Genomic DNA, 19,293 nt, shown 5'->3' on the forward strand with positions numbered 1-19,293 from the left:
CGCGCATGTCATGTTCGCTCTCCAAGTAGCGTTCCAAGTTTAAAAAAAATGAGGAAATTTGTGTTTCGTGTATTTGACCATTATTTACAGAAAATACAAACGTCTCTTGGTGATACACATTTGATTGGGATAACAGTCTCTTGGTATTTGGTGGCTCTTTTCAATGTAGTTTTTATAATTTTTTCCCTTCAGCTACTTGTGCGCCGCAGTCCATGTGATATCCGATTTTTCCACTTGTCGTGAACGTTTCGCATTGGCAGTGGACGGGTTGTCCCGGCATGCACCGCGGAAGGCTACTCCGCTGTGAGAGTGAGCAGTAATGGCGGCCGGTTAGACCCACACAGCAGTAGCCCGTCCGTCGTCAGCCGCACTCACCGCAGTCCTCTGGGGACAGCGAGCGTCACACGCGGCTGAGCCAGCGTTACGAGCCGGGGTGGAGACACGGGACGGAGCGGGCTTCCCTTCTCTTTGGTGGACACTCTAAATAAGTCCAGCATCATGGACGAGCACCCCGGCGGAGGAGCCGCTGGACCTCCGCCGCCACCTCCGCCGCTACAGGAGCAGCAGCAAGGGGGCACGGCCGGCTCTCACCCGGCTATTGGAGGCGGTGGTGGGGCAATGCTGGGGTCGCAGCAGTCGGACGAGCTACCGCGGCCTCATCAGCAGTATACCGTCCCCGGCATTCTGCACTACATCCAGCATGAGTGGGCCCGCTTCGAGATGGAGCGGGCCCACTGGGAAGTGGAACGGACTGAACTGCAGGTGAGCATCCCATCGGAACTTTAAGGAACGTTTAGCTCACACTGAAACATCAGCATGTATGTAAAAACAACAACACTGCGTTTCCCATGTACGCTATGTCTATATAATATATGAAATACATCGGCGTTTCATATCAGTGTATGTCTGTAATCGGTATACATGAGAACCATTGTTGAGTTGGCCGCCATTAGAAAAGACTTTGAGGTTTTTGTCTACAGAGTTACCAGACACAGACTCAAATAAAAACATGCTAAACTAAATACATGGCTTTTTGTCGTCGGCTAAAGCTAAGCTAAGAGGCTACGAGATTAGCTGTTAGCATGACGCCCCCCTCCGCTGCTTAAGGAAGTTGTTCGGACTTATGTATTGTCTCAAAAGCAAAGCTTTCGTGGTGGAATTAAGTTGCTTATCGGGAGCGACGTCAGTGTTGTGGACTGAATACCAAAATGTACACAAGTGAGACAATTTCTGTTCGTCACGCTAGCTCGGTTAGCTAGCTAGGCTAGCCTAGCTTCGAGCCGAGCAACAGCTGGGCCCGTGCGATGTTTGTGTTGTTGAGTTAGCACGCACGCGACACTTAACGCAACACGTTTATTTACCTGACACATTAGCATGTTCTTATGAAGATCATATGTTCAAATAAAAGTCATGGCATCGCATGTGTTTCGCGTTAACTTTCTGTTCGTTTCATACTTGATGCGAATGTTCGTACTGTTCACAATACACATTTTATCCCGGTGTCGTCCATCTTAGATCACTATTCATCATCGTTCGATGGTCACTACAGAACACACACAGGGTCTTTGGGGGGGGGGGGGTCAAGGGTCAGCAGTAGTCTGGGGGCGGGGCCACGTGATGACATAGCTAAAAGTGGGCCATCCCAAAATAAACACTGCTTGTCATCCTCACCTATGACCTCACAGAAGCGCTTCATGCCTTCAGGCTGTGGTTGGCGGAGTGCTGTCATGTGACCTGACTTTCACCAGCGGTTGTGTATGTATAATATCTAATAAAAAAAAATATTTAATAAAAATAGTAAACAGCCTCCGCTCACTTCCTGTGAACTGTTTGCCCATCACAATGGCAACCGTCCTCACTGGTGGACGTCATGACCTTTTTTTAGCGCTTGAGTCCCTCTGTTGCCATTGACACCACTCTGTGTGTGTGTGTGTGTGTGTGTGTGTGTGTTTATAAATAGTTAGCCACCATCAGTGTCATCTTTCAGGAGCAGCTGCGCTGTGTGTTGCCATTTATGACTGCTCTGATTGGGTAATCTCACATGGTGCATGTGTGTTGCAGGCTAGGATAGCGTTCCTGCAGGGGGAGAGGAAAGGTCAGGAGAACCTGAAGAATGACCTGGTCAGAAGAATCAAAATGTTGGAATACGCTCTCAAGCAGGAGAGGTGCGTGCGTGTTTGCAAACTTCGGCGAGCATCGTGTGCTTCTACAATAACATTGCGTGTGTGTGTTTCAGAGCCAAGTACCACAAGTTAAAGTACGGAACAGAGTTGAACCAAGGTGACGTGAAGATGCCCAACTTTGAATCAGGTGACCTTTGCATCGCTAAACCCCGCCCCATTGTTATTCCCGCCCCTGTGGCTATCATGGTTACATTGTTTTCAATGCGATGTGCAGACAGCAAAGACTCTGAGGTGTCGGCGCTTCCCGCCAACAGTCAGCTGACCTGGAAACAAGGGCGACAACTACTGCGACAGTAAGATGACATCATCACGGCATCAGGCATGCTCGGGTGGTCCTCACCTGTGTGTGTGTGTGTGCGCGCAGGTACCTGCAGGAGGTGGGCTACACAGACACCATCTTGGATGTGCGCACTCAGAGAGTTCGATCACTCCTCGGCCTCTCAGCATCCGATCACAACGGTTCCGTGGAGAACAAGAACCTGCAGCACCTCATCAACGGCACGGAACGCCGCAAGGACAACAAGAGGTGAGAGGTCAGATGTCACACATCAGCCATCACACCCAGGCAGGTCGTCAGCGCGTGCGTGTGTGTGTGTGTGTGTGTTTCGCCTTACGCATGCGTGTAGGAGTCCAGGAGATGTGTTGGAGACGTTCAACTTCCTGGAGAACGCCGAGGACAGTGATGAAGACGACGAAGACGACGATGGCGAGTTGCTGGATGACAAACTTCACAGAAGCAGGAAACAGAAAAATAAGGTGCGCCCTGTGCACTTCGACGCGTGCACCTCGCTCTGCTCTGTGTCACCTCCTCGCCATCCTTCTCTTCCCGTTCAGGTGGGAAACGAGGGCCTGGCATCGGAGGACGACACAGACACGGAGGAGGCGCTGAAGGAGTTTGACTTCCTGGTTACGGCGGAAGACGGCGAGGGGGCAGGGGAAGCCCGCAGCTCAGGAGACGGGACAGAGTGGGGTGAGTTTGTTTACCAATCAGACACGGACCCGTTTTAGCGCACATGCTAACGTTCCTCTCACATGCAGCTGAGCCGCTCCCGTTCCCGAGCAGCGGGGGGAAGTCCTTCCTGATGGGCGGGGTCGATCACGTCCTGGAGAGCGTGCTGGGATTGGGTGACCTCGCCGACCTCACCGTCACCAACGATGACACAGACTTCAGCTACGACGTGAGTGGCGACGCGTTCTACAGGGCCCACATCGCCGCTCTTGCCTTGCTGACCCCTCCCCCTCCTTCCTCCATCTCTCTCCAGCTGCCGTCCGGTCAGGAGTCTTCATTCAGGAAGACCTGGAACCCCAAGTACACGCTGCGGAGTCACTTTGATGGCGTCCGAGCACTCGCCTTCCATCCCGTGGAGCCGTGCCTGGTTACCGTGTCCGAGGATCACACGCTCAAACTGTGGAACCTCACCAAGACCATCGCCGCCAAAAAGTACTGTCCCGATTCCACCCATTGATGCCTGTCTTTGCGTTCGCTCCATCGTCTTCCTGATTAGAAGGCTTTTATTGTGAAGGCTTTCACTTATTTGTGACTTTTCCAGAAGTGCCTCTCTGGATGTGGAGCCCGTCTACACGTTCAGAGCTCACGTGTACGTAAGACACTCCCATTATGCCGCCGCCGCCGCCGCCGCTTCAAGCTAAAAGTCTAAAGGCTTCCTTCCGTGTGTCGTCCTCCAGTGGACCTGTGCTGTCGCTGGCCATGACCTCCAGCGGCGAGCAGTGTTTCAGCGGCGGCCTGGACGCCACCATCCAGCGCTGGAACATTCCCAGCTCCAACGTGGACCCGTACGACACCTACGGTACGCACATGCACACGTGGCGTCCCCTCAGAGGAAGTGACTGGCATGTGTGTCGCCTGATGCCGCAGATGCCGGTGCGCTGGCCGGGTCATGGACGGGGCATACGGACGCTGTGTGGGGGTTGGCTTACAGCGGCATCAAGAACCGCCTCCTGTCGTGTTCGGCCGACGGGACAGTCAAACTCTGGAACCCTCAGGAGAAGAACCCCTGCATCAGCACTTTCAACACCAGCAAGGGTGAGGATGCCCCCCTCCCCGCCGCCCCCGCCCTCTGGGGGACATGTGTACATGTGTGTGTGTGTTTGCACAGACCACGGCATCCCCACGTCAGTGGACTTCAACGGCTGTGACCCCGCCCACATGGTGGCGTCATTTGACAGTGGTGATGTGGTGGTGTATGACTTGGAGACTTCCCAGCATGCATTGGTGCTGAAGGGGCAGAGTGAAGGAAGTAAGGACACACACATAACAATCTTGTAGTCAAAGGTTGCGTCACACCCTCTGATTCCCACCTCCTTGCCCCGCCCCCTCGCCAGCCAACGCCGGCTGTAATCACATCTACAAGGTGGTCAGCCATCCCACCCTGCCTGTCACCATCACGGCCCACGAAGACCGCCACATCAAGTTCTTTGACAACAAGTCAGGTTGGTTTGTCTCCACCCCCACCCCCCACCCCTCCCCCAAAACCTTTGTGTGTCTTTTTGAGTTGTGTGTTCATCGTTTGTGTGCGCACACGCACACACGCACGCAGGCAAGGTCATCCACGCCATGGTGGCTCACCTGGATGCAGTAACCAGTCTGGCGGTGGATCCCAACGGAATCTACCTGATGTCCGGAAGTAAGTGTGTGTGCGTCACTTTAAAGGTGGGCGTGGCCCAGGCCGCTCTCTCACATCCTTGCGTCTTTCAGGTCACGATTGTTCGCTGCGTCTGTGGAACCTGGACTCCAAGACGTGTGTGCAGGAGATCACGGCGCACCGCAAGAAGAGCGAGGAGGCCATCTACGATGTGACGTTTCACCCCTCCAAGGCGTACATCGCCTCGGCCGGCGCCGACGCCCTCGCCAGGGTCTACGTGTAGCACATGAGGGACGCAAACGTCCTGAGCAACATGGCCTCGAACACACACGCCGCCCGGAGACAGATGCGTGCAGCTGACCTGTGACATCATCAGTCTACATGACACTAAAGTCCCGCCTCCTCCCGTGTGTCACCGTTCATCCCACCAATCAGCTGTTTGTCTTCGGAACGTCCTGACGCTTCCATGTTGGACTTCCTTAGCGGCCGGCGGTCCTCAGGTTGTCACAATGTCATCACGAACAATAAAGTTGTTTCTTGACGGCGCCAGCAAATGGACCTTCACGTCCACGTTTATGTTCATTTGCTTGCATGGACGAAACCACCTTTGACCTCCACGACCTGAGCTCGCCATGAACTCAAACAAGGATGGCGGCCAACCAAAGCTTTTTTTTTTATAAACATATATATATATATATATACGCCGCCAACAACGGGACTCAGGACTGCAGTCATGTGGTCATGTGATCACCTCAGCAGTAGCTGAGCCAATCAGAACTTAGCAATCAGTTGCTGATGTAACAAACAAAACATCTCGGCGCCCACCCAGCTACTTCCTGTTCAGGAGAACTGTGGAGTACAAAGAAAAGTTAAAAAAAAAAAGGGGAGGAGCTACAGAGGTGCGGAGCCTCACCTGCCAGTTAAACGTCAATCAGCGATTATTTTATTTATTGTGTTTTTACAACGGAGGCTGCGGCCTGACACGCCCCTCTCCTGTTGATGTAGTCGACAGGGGGGAGGAGCCATGCTGCTCATGGCCACCATTTTTTTTTTAAGTCCTTCTAAGAAAGTTAAGAGAAAACAATCAGGGGCCTCCTGGAGCAAAGCCACCTTCTGATTGGCTTGTTTCCTTTCACTTTGTTTTCAACTCAAGGGATTGGTGTGGCAAGCAGCTGACGTTTACGACTTAACGTGTTACTACTACTTCCTGTTGGTGTCCTGCATGATTACCACAATAAAAGTATTTTTTCTAGTCTTCCAACTAATGTTTATTCTTTGGATTGACAGGAAGTGGCTGTCTCTGCAGTGTCTCTTCCTGTCACGGCGTCACAGCAAGCTTTCGGTGGTGTGGACTACCTCGATGACAGTGTGGCGTTTGGCGCCGAGGGCGGGGTTTGCTGTGGTCGGCACAGCCCTCACGGTGAGCAGGGTGTGGCTTCCGTCTAGCGTGCTGCCGCTGAGCTTGATGGCGTCCAGGTGGCGCCGCACCAGATGTCTCAGGTGCTGGTTGTCGCGCCTCAGCTCTTCTTGATGCTTGGCCAGAGCGTCTCGCCGCAGCAGAGCGCCACTGAGACGGCGAGTCAAGCGACGCACCTCAGGAAACGTCTGCGGACATAAACATTGGTTAATGACGTCACTGTGACGTTGTGATGGAATTCATCTGAACCATTGCTCTTAGCTCCGCCCCTTCTGCCCCCAGTTCCTCGCCAACGCCGCCTTGTGATGATGAAGAGGAAGCGCATTCGAGCTTGCGACACATGGCAGCAGCGTGTAGAACCTTCTCACCCTGCAGAATAAACACGTTCGAGACCGTGTAGCCACTTCTGTCTGCAGCGACGGTGATGAAACTCCGCCCACCTTGCCGATCACCGACTGCAGTTTCTTGTCAGTGGCGGAACATTGGAGCGCGAGGTCGGCAAGCTGTTTCCTCGCCGCCTGGCGAGCTCGAGTCAGATGATCCCGAAGCTCGCGAGTCTTTTCATTCAACTTGACCTTCGCGACAGTCATGTCATTTGCCTCGGACGCCATCTCCGTCTCGAATGAGCTGAGCTTTGACCTCAAGCTGATGACCGCACCCTGAGAGGAAACAAGATGGCGACTCTGTCATGTGACCGCAATATCAACAGACATGAGGCATCACGTGACCTGCAGCTGCCGCACTCGCTTCACGTCCATGTTGGTCACATGAACCAGACGCTGGGTGCCGGACATCAGACGCTCAGCCGTCCGAGCCACTTCCTGTCTTTGACGCCTTTTCTCTGCCAGCTTTTCCACGTCTGCGCCGCGCAACGCCACCACCTGGTGGGAGGACATGCAGCAGGCGAGCTAGCAGGTGAGCTAGCCGACGACAAGGTTAAACTCATGTACGCGTCGGACTCTACTCTGTCCTGTTGAGCACTCTGATGGGCCGCCATGCTGTCGCAGTACACCTGATGCACGCCACGCATCACGTCCTCGTGACGCCGCTCCAACGAGAACGCCGTGTCCTCCAGGCAGGCCTGCCGCTGCTCCGCCTGCCCCATCATGTCGCTCCTGCCAGTCAAAAGACAAAGATCTTCCTGAGAGTTCTCCAGTGACCTCGGCGGCCTGGTTGGGGGAGGGGCTTTGGGGGGCGGGGGGTAACAGCTGACCTCTCAGCCACGAAGCCGTCACTGATGTGTTGCAGGGTTTGCTCCCAGCAGCGCCGCACAAACTTCAAGCGCTCGTCCTGCAGTGCCCGCATGCGCTCCACATGCTGCAGGTGACGGCGCCGCACCTGAGCCGACTGACGCTCCGCCTCCTGCAGGTCACATGTCAAGCTCTGGGGACAAACAGGAAGTGACAAAGCGTCAGCTTCGCTTTTGTCTCGCACCAGCAGGGAGAGCTCCTATGTCACCTTGATGACATCGTCGAGGCCGTCCAGCTGTCGCTCAAATGTCTGATGCAAGATGGTGATGTCACGGCGTAGCTCAGCTGATCTGGCATGGCTGAGGACGGCTCGCCATCCTTGATTGATCTTCACAAGATTGACGGCAGAGTTCTTCTCCTCCCTCTGAACTTTGTCCTGCACCGCAGAGACACGCCCATTTCAGCTGTCACTAGTGTGACGTCATCACGATAATGTAATGCCTGACATTGACAAATGACGTCATGGGAATGCTGACTTGACCTTCAGAAAGAGCGTCAGAAGCTCCTCCCTCTTTCTTCCGGTTTCCTGCTGGTCCTTCACTTGTCGACGTCGCTGAAGAAGCTGCTCCTCCTCCTCCTCTTCCTCCAAAGTCCTGCCTCCTTTCTTCATCTTCCTTGGCATCTTCACCATCCAGCAAAGCTAGCAGTGCGCATGCACGCTTGATTAGGTACTCGCAGATGTTTTGATTGACAGCCAAGGTGCTGTTATCCCGCCCTCTTCCTGCTTCCATAATTAGCAATTAGCAATGAGTGCTAATTGCTAATAGCTTCTCCGATACTGACGTGTATGTAAGTGCACGAGCCGTGAGTGAGGTTAGTGAACTTACCTTGGCTTCGAAGGCGTCGTGCACGCGCTTGTCCGAATAACGTATGCAAGGTTTGCGTGGCGTTTCCATGGAGACGGCCACTGAGCACTTCCGCCTTCTCGTGCTACCTTCATTGTCGATTCTACCACAATAGTTTTAGTTCTTTTTTTTTACACAAAAATAGTACGTTTATTTAAAATATATTTCGCTAAATAATTGTGGTAAAGTTGATTTTTTTACACATTTGGTACCTTTTTAGTTGTTTTCACGAGACAATGACAAACGTTTGCATTTCGTTCGGTGTTTATTTTATAAATGTATAATTAGAGTTAGAGTTTAGAAATAATGACGGAGGTCGTCTCATGAAAATGTCTCATGAAAATAAATAATGATGTACTTAATCTTTTGGCACTTAATCGTTATTCGTTAATCATTTCTAATCCCTTACAGTGTTATTTTGTTATAAAAATCATAGCACAGACTTCTAATTGTTAGTGTTTATAAATCACCTAAACGTCATTCTGCACATAATAGTATCAACTCATGAATACATTCATCGAGTTTCAAAGTAACTACAAAGATACTTCAGTTGCTTTTAGTGTCCTTTAATGACGTCATAATCTTACTTTCATCATCAGTGGTTTCCCCTGGCAACCATTGGCGGGTAACGTGGGATGGCAGCACCGCCAACCAACCGCTGCTGTGAGTGACTGTTGAGCTCCGCCTACTGATTCATTCAGCGTGGTGCGTTCACGGGACGGTGGAGGAAATCAGGTCATCTCGGTTTGTACCATACCTGACTATGTAAAGTACTGAAATATATATTTGTTTGCTCCATATACATGCACGTGTTTCTATATGTACTGTATGTGCACGTAAATATGTGTGTATATGTATATATTATACGTAAAATTCAGCTCGGCGGTGAAAACTAAAAACGTCTTGCAAATATTTAAAAGTAAAGTGTGACATTTGGACTGCCAGTGTCGTCGAAGCGCCGCTGCTTTAGTGCAAAGAAACGTTTCTCGTCATCTCACGCCAATTAACGGAACACGACACTAGCACACAGACATTTCCGAGCTTTGTTGCGGCCCGTGAAGTAAACGAAAACTTGGTCAACAAGCCTGCGGTGATCCGGGACAGTTGGTTCGTGTCGCGGATTGTCCTCTACAGAGGCATTCACTCACCCGGGACGAGATCGGCAACCGAACCGTCGCTGTACTATTGAGCCAGAACAGGTGCGTCCTGTACCGGAGGTTCCGTTGGGTTTGGACTGGGTCACACTTGAAAAGAGGCGGCACAATTAGTTGGTCTCCACGCGGCCGCCTCGTTCACGCGTCTTAACAAAAGACACCCGCGCGCTCCCGAGGCCTTTAGAGACATTTTGAAAGTCCGGTTCCGGTCCCGGTACTACTTTAGTGTGGTGTTGTGTGAAGTCGTGTGTCTTTATCGTATCGTTGTCTTCCGCAAGCGGCCGCCGAGATGCCGCTCCTACACAGGAAGGCTTTCATCCGCCAGGAACCTCCGGCCGACCTGAGCCCCGACGAGGAGGTCTTCCTCTGCCGTATCACGCACGAAGTCTTTCGCAGCTACGAGTAAGTCTGACCCGGGGGGGGGTCACCTGCCGTGACGTCACTCGACTTATTAACCCCCAGACCAGACCACAGCAGCTAGTTTATTCAAAGTGAAACTTGACGTTGACGTGTTTTTGTTTGGGCAGCAGGTGTGAGCTTAGCTAAGTTAGCTAGCTACTTTTAGTGTCACTTGTTAGCCGCCAGCAGGCCAAACCAACTTCATTCATTCTGTCAAATCTTCATCTTCTCTTACTTTTGAGCTGCTAAACATTCAAATGTGGGGACTTTTGAGTTAATCATGAAAAGTATGTTGTATTAAAAGTCTACATGTCCTCCTCCGCAGTGAGTTCTTCGAGAGGACCATCCTGTGTAACAGTCTGGTGTGGAGCTGCGCTCTGACAGGGCGAGCAGGTCTCACCTACTTGGAGGCGCAGGAGAGTGAGCGTCGGGCCAAGCAGAGCCTCCAGAACTTTCCGTCCGTGTTGGTGGCCCCGTTGTTGCACCTGGCGGCGCTGAGCCACCGCGGCCGACTGAGCGAGCTCTGTGAGGATGTCCACGCGTTTGTCAAAGAGCGCTTCTTTGCCGGAGAGAGGGTTGATGTCAGCGGACGCAACGGAACCAGGTAGCGTGGACGGATGATTCTTGTCCTGGGTGACCAAGCTTTTTCCAGTGAGGGTCGGGTACATACGAATGAATGGGGATGCATTTTATACGTTATTTTGGATTTGAACAAAACTTTGTTAAAACTCGGGCCGTCAGAAATGGCACGCTAACGACGATAACTCTTCTTACACTATATCTTACTAATGATTTCATTAGTAAAAACATTCATTCATTCATTCATTTTCGACCGCTTATCCTCACAAGGGTCGCGTGGGTGCTGGAGGAATATTATGGGAAACATTATGGGAACAAAGTCCAAATATTAGAAGAAGAACATGTAGTATGAAGATTCATTCATTCATTCATTTTCTACCCTTTTGCCTCAGGAGGGTCACGGGGGGTGCTGGAACCAATCCCAGCTGTCTTCGGGCAAGAGGCGGGGTACACCCTGGACTGGTGGCCAGCCAATCACAGGGCACATATAGACAAACAACCATTCACACTCACATTCATACCTATGGACAATTTGGAGTGGCTAATTAACCTAGCATGTTTTTGGAATGTGGGAGGAAACCGGAGTACCCGGAGAAAACCCACGCATGCACGGGGAGAACATGCAAACTCCACACAGAGATGGCCGAGGGTGGAATTGAACCCTGGTCTACTAGCTGGGAGGTCTGTGTGCTAACCACTCATCCGCTGTGCCGCCCTATTTAAAACATTACATTCATTTTCTACCGCTTATCCTCACAGGGGTCGCGGGGGGTGCTGGAGCCTATCCCAGCTGTCTTGGGGCAAGAGGCGGGGTACACCCTGGACTGGTGGCCAGCCAATCACAGGGCACATATAGACAAACAACCATTCACACTCACATTCATACCTATGGACAATTTGGAGTCGCTAATTAACCTAGCATGTTTTTGGAATGTGGGAGGAAGCCGGAGTACCCGGAGAAAACCCACGCATGCACGGGGAGAACATGCAAACTCCACACAGAGATGGCCGAGGGTGGAATTGAACCCTGGTCTCCTAGCTGTGAGGTCTGCATGCTAACCACTCGACCGCCATGCAGCCCTATTTAAAACGTTTCCTTTAAAAAAAAACAAAAAACAGGCCTGAAATGGCCCCCATGCCACACATTGGAAACCCCTGCTCTAGCAATGATGTAATGTGTGTGTGTGTGTGTGTGTGTGTGTGTCAGGCGGGTGTGTGAGATCCTTCGGGTCTTGCCTCCACATTCCAGCACCAACGGCGCGTCCACCAACAGCGGTCACAGCGCATCCGCAGACGGCGTGGCCATCGTCATCAGCGACGAAGAGGGCAACGCCTTCCAGAGTCCCACCGCACAGGTCAAGAGGTCAGCAGGTGAAAGGTCGCAGAAGACGCCTCTCAGTCCTTCGGTGTTTAAATACGAGGTCAGGACGACGACAGACGGACATGCCAAGCCGTTCGTCGTCAGAGCCAATCAGATCAGGTGACACGCACGCTTAGAAGGAAGAAGCGGTGTGGGGGCGGAGCTTGATGTGGCGTTGTGTTCAGTCGTAGGAAGAACGTGGTGTCCCGAGAGAGACTGAAGCTGCTCTTCAAGCAGCACTGTGAACCCGCTAACGGAACCATCAGGCTGAAGGTGAGAGACCCCCCCCCTCATCGTTAGGACGTCGTGTCTCATCTGATGTCACTTCCTGTGTGGCAGGCATCCAGCGTGAGCAAGTACCGGCTCTCCGAACAGAACTTTTCCCACTTTTTTCCCGATGAGCCCCCACAATTCCCTTTCAGTTCTGGTGTCAAAGCAGAGGGGCGGGGCTCACCTGCACAGGTGAGATGAACGCTCCTGTTGACCTTTGACCTTGGGTGTCGTGAAGTGAATGTGGTGTTGATGGTGTGCAGGCTAGCACTTCGCTGATGAAACTGGACAAGGAGAAGCTGAAGGAGGAGCAGAGGAGGAGATTTGAGGAGGAGAAGCAGAGAAGAAGAGAGGAGAAGGAGCGCAGGAAGCAGGAGAAGGATCTGGTGAGTCCTCATTTAGTCAAATCCACCAGATAGAGTCCAGAAGGTTCTAGACTTTTGAGGGTCTTTGCAGGAACGAGAGAAGTTGAAGGAGGAGAAGAAGAAGTATGCAGAGCGGCTGAAGCTGTGGAACAAACCCAGGGAGGACATGGAGTGTGACGACCTTAAGGTCTGTGAATGCACCACGAGACGCCGACACCGACCCCCGCCCCCTCACAAACCAGCACTGGACCTTCTGTGTCTGCTTGAACTTGCTCCCACAGGAGCTACCCACTCCGGTTCCTGTAAGGACTCGTCTCCCAGCCCAGCTGTTTGGAGAAGCGTTGATGGTTCTGGAGTTCCTGCGGGCCTTTGGGGAGGACTTTGGCCTGAAGGATGAATTTCCGGATGGAGTCTCTCTTGGTCAGAACCTGTTCTTCGCCTCCTGTGTGTCCAGTACTGGACTTAACTGGACCGCTTTTGTTTGTGCTGCAGAGGTTCTGGAGGAGGCCCTGGTGGGTTCTGATCCAGAAGGTCCTCTTTGTGAGCTGCTTTTCTTCTTCATCACAGCCATCTTCCAGGCTCTGGACGAGGAGCAAGAGGAGGTGACTAAAGATGAAGGTAACGCACACAGTTGACACGTGATCTTCAGGACCAGGATGTTTATTTTATTTTGTGTGTGTGTGCGTGGACACCTAGTAGACCTGTCAGAAGCTCCAGACGATGACTTGGACCGCTCCGACTTGGCTGTGAGCGCTGCGTCGTCATCGGCCGCGGCGTGGCCTTCGCTTCATCTAGGCTGTAGCCTCCAGGAAGTGGACCTGGACAGCTGCACTCTGTCTGAGATTTTACGTCTGCACATCCTGGCGTCCGGCGCCGACTGTAACAACGCCAACGCCAAGTTCCGCTACCAGAAACAAGGCGGTTTCACGTTGACAGACGACCCGTGTGTGGAGCTGTGTTTGGCCCAGCCGGCGCTCATGAGGAGGCTGGCGTGCTTGGCCGTCTATGACCTGATGCCAGGTCAGCCATTGTAGCTCGTTGGCGTCCTGCTCAGCGCCTGCATGCATGTCATGTCATTCTTTGTGTGTGTGTGCAGGTGAGAAGCTGGTTATCTTGCAGGCGTTGGTGGGCAAGCTGCTGTCTCTGGCGTCCAGCAGAGACCTGATGGAGGAATGCGTGGAACAGCAGCGTGCCGCCAGGCAGGAATTGCGAGAGATCCGGGCGGAGCAGCACCGGCGAGAGCGGGAGGAGGCCGCACACAGGTACACACACACGTGCACACGCGCTCACTCGCTAACATGACCTGAGGCTGATGGACGTGCGCCCTCCCCCAGGGTCCGTCTCCGTAAAGAGGAGCGTCTGCGCGAGCAGGAGCAACGTCTGAAGCTCAAGGAGCAGGAAGTGCAGGATGAAACCAAAGGTAAGCGGAGCATTCCTGACAGGAAATGACGTCACGTCAAACACCAGCTTTGATTTTTGACCTCCTCTTCCTGCAGCTGGGGGCAGAGGATCACTGACGGCTTCTGACCACAAAGCCCCGCCATGTCCTCCTGCCAGCCTGACGGCAGAGGAGCAGGAGGAGGAGCAGGAGAAGGTGAGTTAGCTTCAGGTCAGGAGAGTTGTACAAAAGCTAAGCTGCGCCTCAAATGGAGGATACACTCGCGGTTCAAACATTGCGCAATCACTCTATTAATTAAAATGAATAAATAATCCCTGATGCATGGTTGAAGAATCTATTTTAAAAATGTATTAAATTATTCTAAATTATTAAAAAATATTCAAAATTATTAAAAATTATATTATTATTAAATTATTATTATTTAATAATCACTCTATTAATTAAAATGAATAAATAATCCCTGATGCATGGTTGAAGAATCTATTTTAAAAATGTATTAAATTATTCTAAATTATTAAAAAATATTCTAAATTATTAAAAATTATATTATTATTATTAAATTATTATTGTTTAATAATCACTCTATTAATTAAAATGAATAAATTATCACTGGTGCATATTTGAGGAATATTTTAAATATCTATTAAATTCTAAATTATTACAAATTTTAAATTATATTATTAAATTATTCTAAATTATTATTATTATTATTTAATAATCTATTAATTAAAATGAATAAATTATCACTGGTGCATGGTTGAAGAATCTTTTAAAAATCTATTCAATATTCTAAATTATTACAAATTATTCTAAATTATATTATTAAATTGTTCTAAATTATTATTATTAATCACTCTAATTAAAATGAATAAATTATCACTGGTGCATAGTTGAAGAATCTATTAAATTATTCTAAATTATATTATTAAATTAGTCTAAATTATTATTATTATTATTTATCACTCTAATTAAAATGAATAAATTATCACTGGTGCATAGTTGAAGAATCTTTTAAAAATCTACTAAATTATTCAAAATTATTACAAATTATTCTAAATTATATTATTAAATTATTCTAAATTATTGGTATTATTTAATAATCACGCTATTAATTAAAATGACTAAGTTATCACTGGTGCATAGTTGAAGAATCTTTTAAAAATCTATTAAATTATTCTAAATTATATTATTATTAAATTATTCTAAATGATATTATTAAATTATTCTAAATGATATTATTAAATTATTATAATTGTAATCTAAAAAAAAGGTATGTATGTATTGCTAAATGAATACAAATATAAGGCATTCAAAAGTTTTCTGTGTGTGCGGCCCTTTAAGAAGCTGGGCCTGGGAAAGGTGACCTGTGTGCCGTCAGGGTAGAGTTGATGGTTAGCTGAGTGCCAGCAGTAGTCTTGGTAACGGTGCGGCACGATACGACATGATACGATTCGTGGTATATGGGTCACAATAAAGATAATATCTCAATACAGTAATAGAGTGGAACCAAAAAAATAAATAGAATCATTTTCATTTTCTGCATCTGAATGGGGAAAATAAACTTTTCTCTTACTCGGCAGTTCTCTCTGTGAGTGCTGTGACAAACGAGGTCGCCCAACCCTGCATTCATTTAGCACCCAAAAGAGGCACTGATAAAGGCCGCCGACTGTACACTACATATATATATATATATATACTGTGTTTGGTACACAGACTTAACTACACACACCCCTCCCTCCTGCAGGTACGACAGCTCCAAGAGCGTATCCAAAAGGCGGCGTCACGCACAAGCTTGCTGCCGCTTGGCAGAGACCGTTTGTACCGCCGCTACTGGCTCCTTCCGTCAGCCTCGGCGCTCTTTGTGGAGGAGGACAGTTTTGGCCTGACGGAGGACATGCTGCAGCCCCGCCCAAAACACACCCAAGACCCGCCCACCACCACCATAGAGGACGGCGAGCACAGCCTGGAGGAACCTGCAGAGGGAAGGTCGGGAAGGTCGATATTTGCTTGTGGTTCTGGTTGCGGTCCGGATTGACCCAAATGATCCTCATCCCTGCAGTGTTGGCTCAAGCCCCGCACCCCAGTCCACCTGCGGGCCTCCAGTGAGCCGACCAAGCCAGTGGTTCTTCTACAGCTCGGTGGAGGAATTGGACCAACTGATAGACGCACTTAACCCGCGAGGACATCGTGAGAGTGGCCTAAAGGAGGCGCTGTTGCAGGAGCGAGAACGTCTGCAGGAGTTGCTGCAGACGTGCGAACGCAGCAAGTACACGTGTGCAGGTGAGTACAGCGAACGCCTCGCATCGCCCCACCCCGCCCACCGTGACGCCCCCAAACATCCTTATCCTGTTTGTCCAGATGATCCGGAGTCCTCGCGATCCGTACCGGAATGCACTGCTGCAGCCGAGACCCTCATGGAGGCGAGACTGCGAGACCTGCTCCTGGACATGGAGGACCGCATCCACCAGGGAAGTCTGGGAACTCTCAAGGTACCGATAAGTACTGCGTAAGTACTCGTGATGTGATGTGGCGTCTTCCTGACGTGGCGCCGAAACGCTTACAGGTAATGGACAGACACGTGTGGCGCTCAGCGTTGGAGACAGGAAACTATGAGTTGCATACAGACGAAGGGACGGACACACGGGTGGACGACATGGAGGTGGACCCCGTACCCCTGAAGCCCCGAGACAGGTATGAAACTCTGAGAAAAATCATGTGCCAAGACATAAACACATCCACTTCCTGTCTTTCCAGGCTTCCGTCAGAAGGTACCACGGTCCATCGCCTGGCTCGGGCGCTGGCCCACGTGGAGCGCGGCATCGAGAGACGCTTCCTCAAAGCCCCGTTAGGTGAGTCCAGTTTAAACACCCTTAAGCCCCGCCCTCTACTACATGTTTTGATGACTGTAGCTCCTCCCACTGCAGGCGAGGAAGACTCCAAGAAAGAACAGAAGACTAAGAAGAGCAAGAAAAAAGATGAGGACCAGGCCAGTGACGGTAGGGATGATCACATGACGTATGCTCCGCCTTCTTTCGTATTTTACAACGACTTTGACGCTTGTGTGTCAGACGGCAGCGACAGCATCCGCTTGGTGAAGTCGGTGTTGGAGCGATGGAGGGAATCTCTGCTGTCCTCCTCCAGTTTGTCTCAGGTACTTTTTTTTTAAATCCGTAGACCAGCACAGTCCGCTTCTGATTGGTTCATTTGAATTCTGCATGTCCACGCCCCCAGGTGTTCGTGCATTTGTCCAGCCTGGAGAGAAGTGTCCTGTGGTCCCGCTCCGTCCTCAATGCTCGCTGCCGCCTTTGCAGACGGAAAGGCGACGCGGACAACATGCTGTTATGTGACGCCTGTGGCAGGGGACACCACACCCACTGTCTCAGGCCCCGCCTCCAGGTGACGCAGTAGGAGCTCACAAGCCAATTACAGCCCAGCTTCTTTAACGCGCTTTCTTTGACCCAGTCCGTTCCGGAAGGAGACTGGTTCTGTCCAGACTGTCAGCCCAAAATGAGATCCGGGTCCGTTCCTTCTCGTCAGAATTCGTCTCTCAACCGTGAAGAGGAAGAACAGTCTGAGGATGAGCCCGAAGAGGAAGAGTCAGATACTGAGGAAGTTGTGAAGTGAGTGATGACATCATGCTAGCTGATAATGCAATATAAGATAACGCAATTGTTTCTCTGCAGCGCCAGGAAGAGTCAGGCCACGCCCCCTAAAGGCAGGAGCCACCAGGCCACGCCCAAGAATAAGAAAAAGTCCTCATCCTCCAAGTTGGTATCATCAGTAAGATGGATCCAGCAGCCATCACTGCTGTCCTGATTCTAAAGGTGCGCTTTCGATTGCAGGCCGTCGGGTAAAAAGGCCACGCCCCTTCCTTCCAAAGCCAGCATGGTGACATCCGGCGGCAAAAGAACGACCACAGGTGAGGTTTCTTCACAGTTAATACGCATCACATGAGCGCTAACGCTCCTTGACTCCTCCCACAGACACAGCTCCACGTGCCCAACCCTGCAAGCCCGTCCTCCCTTCCACTTCCTCCCCCTCGTCGTCCAGACGCCGCTCTTCCGGTAGGAACCACGGCGTCCACGAGCTGTCAGCGTGCGAGCTGCTGATCGTGGAGCTCGTCCGCCACGAGGACAGCTGGCCCTTCATGAAGCTGGTGTCCCGCACACAGGTGAGCGCTAGTTAGCTTAGCATTACGGCGCTACTTCCTGTCTCCGTGTACCACAGGTGCCAGACTACTATGACATCATCAGCAAGCCCATGGCACTCAGCACCATCAGAGAGAAGGTCAACAATTGCCAGTACCTCAGCGCAGGTCTGTAGACCGCCCAGATCCTTCTAGAACCCGGATCATGCTGATGTTCTGGTTGGTCCACTTGGTCGGTTCGCAGCCTCGTGATTTTGAACCTGGTTATTGTGCGTGCAGGTGAGTTCATGGCGGACGTGGACTTGATGTTCTCCAACTGTCTGCAGTACAACGCTCGTCACACTAACGAGGCCAAAGCTGGGATTCGCCTCCAGCAGTTCTTCCACTCGGAACTCGGCAGACTCGGTCTGTCGGAGCACGGCACCGCCCCGCCCGCCAAGCGATCTCGCCACTGAGGACGCACGCCCTTTTGACCCCCCCACACCGTCCTCTTATTACGAGTACGAGGTGACTTGTTGGCCCCCACCCCACCGGATGGCTGCAAATTGTGACCTTTCACCCTGATGTTCAGAGGGCATAGTTTAATTTAAGGTAAATAGAATAATCCGACTAAACTACTGACTTGAACTCTGACCTGCTGCGGCGGCAGTGACTTCCTGTGGGCGACTTCCTGTGGCGTTGAAAAGTTCTCAGGGACACCGTTTGCGTTCAAAGAGGGTTCTTGCTGCCTACCAAAATGAAACATTCCCCTTGTTTAGGTTTTTTTTTTTTTTTTTTTAATCAGTCACTTCATTTCATGATGTGGCCACGCCCCCCGAGGCCGTTAACCAGCAGCATTCCTACAAAATAAGAGTTAAGTTATTAGTTGCTATCTTAGCATGTTGCTCACTTTAATGTCATGAAAGGTGTTGCTGATGATGATGATGATGATGACGTGGTGAGAATGCAGCTTATTGTTGAATGTCCCCTGACCCTATTTATTTATGACTGTTAGATGTCCAGCCCGCGTCTTACATTTGAAAATAAAAGCTGAAAATAACTTTTGACTTGGTATTTCTTTGTTTTATACTTGTTCTAATATTTGATTTGAATAGTACTGGTACTTGAAGTACAATACTAGTACATTTGCAGGCTTATTGAGTAAACGAAAACGGTATCAGTGAAAGCAAATATTGTGTGCCTTTATTTTGAAATGACTTAAATTGAAACGTTTTATTTCAATGTAAAATGTATCATTTACTCATTGACATCTCATGAAGCCCCGCCCCTCGCTCATGTCCCCTACTGCACCCCCTCAACCCACAGACCCCCACCCACCCAAC

At 50.5% G+C, this 19,293-nt stretch overlaps 3 protein-coding genes across 6 annotated transcripts; 2 read left to right on the top strand and 1 right to left on the bottom strand.

The window, feature by feature from the left end:
* The first annotated feature begins 274 nt into the window (after positions 1-274).
* strn3 (striatin, calmodulin binding protein 3) lies at positions 275-6,047 on the top strand. The gene is made up of 16 exons (XM_058090027.2): positions 275-762; positions 2,062-2,165; positions 2,237-2,310; positions 2,398-2,476; positions 2,548-2,709; positions 2,810-2,939; positions 3,018-3,153; positions 3,222-3,361; positions 3,446-3,624; positions 3,734-3,781; positions 3,870-3,991; positions 4,060-4,227; positions 4,301-4,441; positions 4,527-4,634; positions 4,742-4,828; positions 4,900-6,047. Exons 1-16 carry the CDS (start codon positions 499-501, stop codon positions 5,067-5,069), a joined length of 2,112 nt encoding a protein of 703 aa, XP_057946010.2. The 5' UTR covers positions 275-498; the 3' UTR covers positions 5,070-6,047.
* On the bottom strand, positions 5,621-8,527 carry LOC131140005 (dynein regulatory complex subunit 2-like). Its single transcript, XM_058090028.2, has 9 exons — positions 8,281-8,527; positions 7,935-8,093; positions 7,662-7,829; positions 7,417-7,586; positions 7,168-7,318; positions 6,932-7,084; positions 6,644-6,862; positions 6,453-6,572; positions 5,621-6,391 (listed from the first exon to the last, which is right to left on the bottom strand). Exons 1-9 carry the CDS (start codon positions 8,347-8,349, stop codon positions 6,113-6,115), a joined length of 1,488 nt encoding a protein of 495 aa, XP_057946011.2. The 5' UTR covers positions 8,350-8,527; the 3' UTR covers positions 5,621-6,112.
* A 518-nt stretch (positions 8,528-9,045) lies between these two features.
* baz1a (bromodomain adjacent to zinc finger domain, 1A) lies at positions 9,046-18,745 on the top strand. Of its 4 annotated transcripts, XM_078796069.1 has the most exons (27): positions 9,056-9,854; positions 10,177-10,455; positions 11,638-11,910; positions 11,976-12,063; positions 12,130-12,252; positions 12,324-12,446; positions 12,517-12,612; positions 12,707-12,845; positions 12,918-13,043; positions 13,122-13,445; positions 13,522-13,687; positions 13,760-13,845; positions 13,922-14,019; positions 15,569-15,810; positions 15,884-16,104; positions 16,183-16,313; positions 16,388-16,515; positions 16,579-16,673; positions 16,749-16,820; positions 16,893-16,975; positions 17,056-17,220; positions 17,287-17,444; positions 17,508-17,591; positions 17,667-17,743; positions 17,808-17,995; positions 18,052-18,139; positions 18,251-18,745. In XM_078796069.1, the coding sequence occupies exons 1-27, from the start codon at positions 9,742-9,744 to the stop codon at positions 18,424-18,426; spliced, it is 3,942 nt and encodes a 1,313-aa protein (XP_078652195.1). In that variant the 5' UTR covers positions 9,056-9,741; the 3' UTR covers positions 18,427-18,745. The 4 variants fall into 4 exon arrangements, with proteins under 4 accessions (XP_078652193.1, XP_078652192.1, XP_078652194.1 ...); XM_078796068.1 differs by having other exon boundaries at positions 9,050-9,854; positions 13,125-13,445; positions 16,388-16,673; XM_078796067.1 differs by having other exon boundaries at positions 9,046-9,854; positions 13,125-13,445; positions 15,884-16,313; positions 16,388-16,673.
* The last annotated feature ends 548 nt before the right edge of the window (positions 18,746-19,293 follow it).

Source organism: Doryrhamphus excisus, linkage group LG14, assembly GCF_037039965.1.
Source record: "Doryrhamphus excisus strain RoL-2023G ecotype Guam linkage group LG14, RoL_Dexc_Guam_v1.1, whole genome shotgun sequence".
In the NCBI taxonomy this organism is placed as follows: Eukaryota; Metazoa; Chordata; class Actinopteri; order Syngnathiformes; family Syngnathidae; genus Doryrhamphus; species Doryrhamphus excisus.

What these genes read in the sequence shown, in the direction of transcription:
- baz1a (XM_078796066.1), top strand. Translation starts at nt 9,742, where the DNA reads ATGCCGCTCCTACACAGGAAGGCTTTCATCCGCCAGGAACCTCCGGCC. An exon ending in GGCGGGGCTCACCTGCACAG is followed by an intron (nt 12,253 to 12,323) that starts GTGAGATGAACG and finishes GATGGTGTGCAG; the next exon opens with GCTAGCACTTCGCTGATGAA. An exon ending in CTTCCTCAAAGCCCCGTTAG is followed by an intron (nt 16,674 to 16,748) that starts GTGAGTCCAGTT and finishes CTCCCACTGCAG; the next exon opens with GCGAGGAAGACTCCAAGAAA.
- strn3 (XM_058090027.2), top strand. Translation starts at nt 499, where the DNA reads ATGGACGAGCACCCCGGCGGAGGAGCCGCTGGACCTCCGCCGCCACCT. An exon ending in TACACGTTCAGAGCTCACGT is followed by an intron (nt 3,782 to 3,869) that starts GTACGTAAGACA and finishes GTCGTCCTCCAG; the next exon opens with TGGACCTGTGCTGTCGCTGG. An exon ending in GAAGGGGCAGAGTGAAGGAA is followed by an intron (nt 4,442 to 4,526) that starts GTAAGGACACAC and finishes CCCCCTCGCCAG; the next exon opens with CCAACGCCGGCTGTAATCAC.
- LOC131140005 (XM_058090028.2), bottom strand. Translation starts at nt 8,349, where the DNA reads ATGGAAACGCCACGCAAACCTTGCATACGTTATTCGGACAAGCGCGTG. An exon ending in GCCTCGACGATGTCATCAAG is followed by an intron (nt 7,587 to 7,661) that starts GTGACATAGGAG and finishes GTTTGTCCCCAG; the next exon opens with AGCTTGACATGTGACCTGCA. An exon ending in TGCAGTCGGTGATCGGCAAG is followed by an intron (nt 6,573 to 6,643) that starts GTGGGCGGAGTT and finishes TTTATTCTGCAG; the next exon opens with GGTGAGAAGGTTCTACACGC.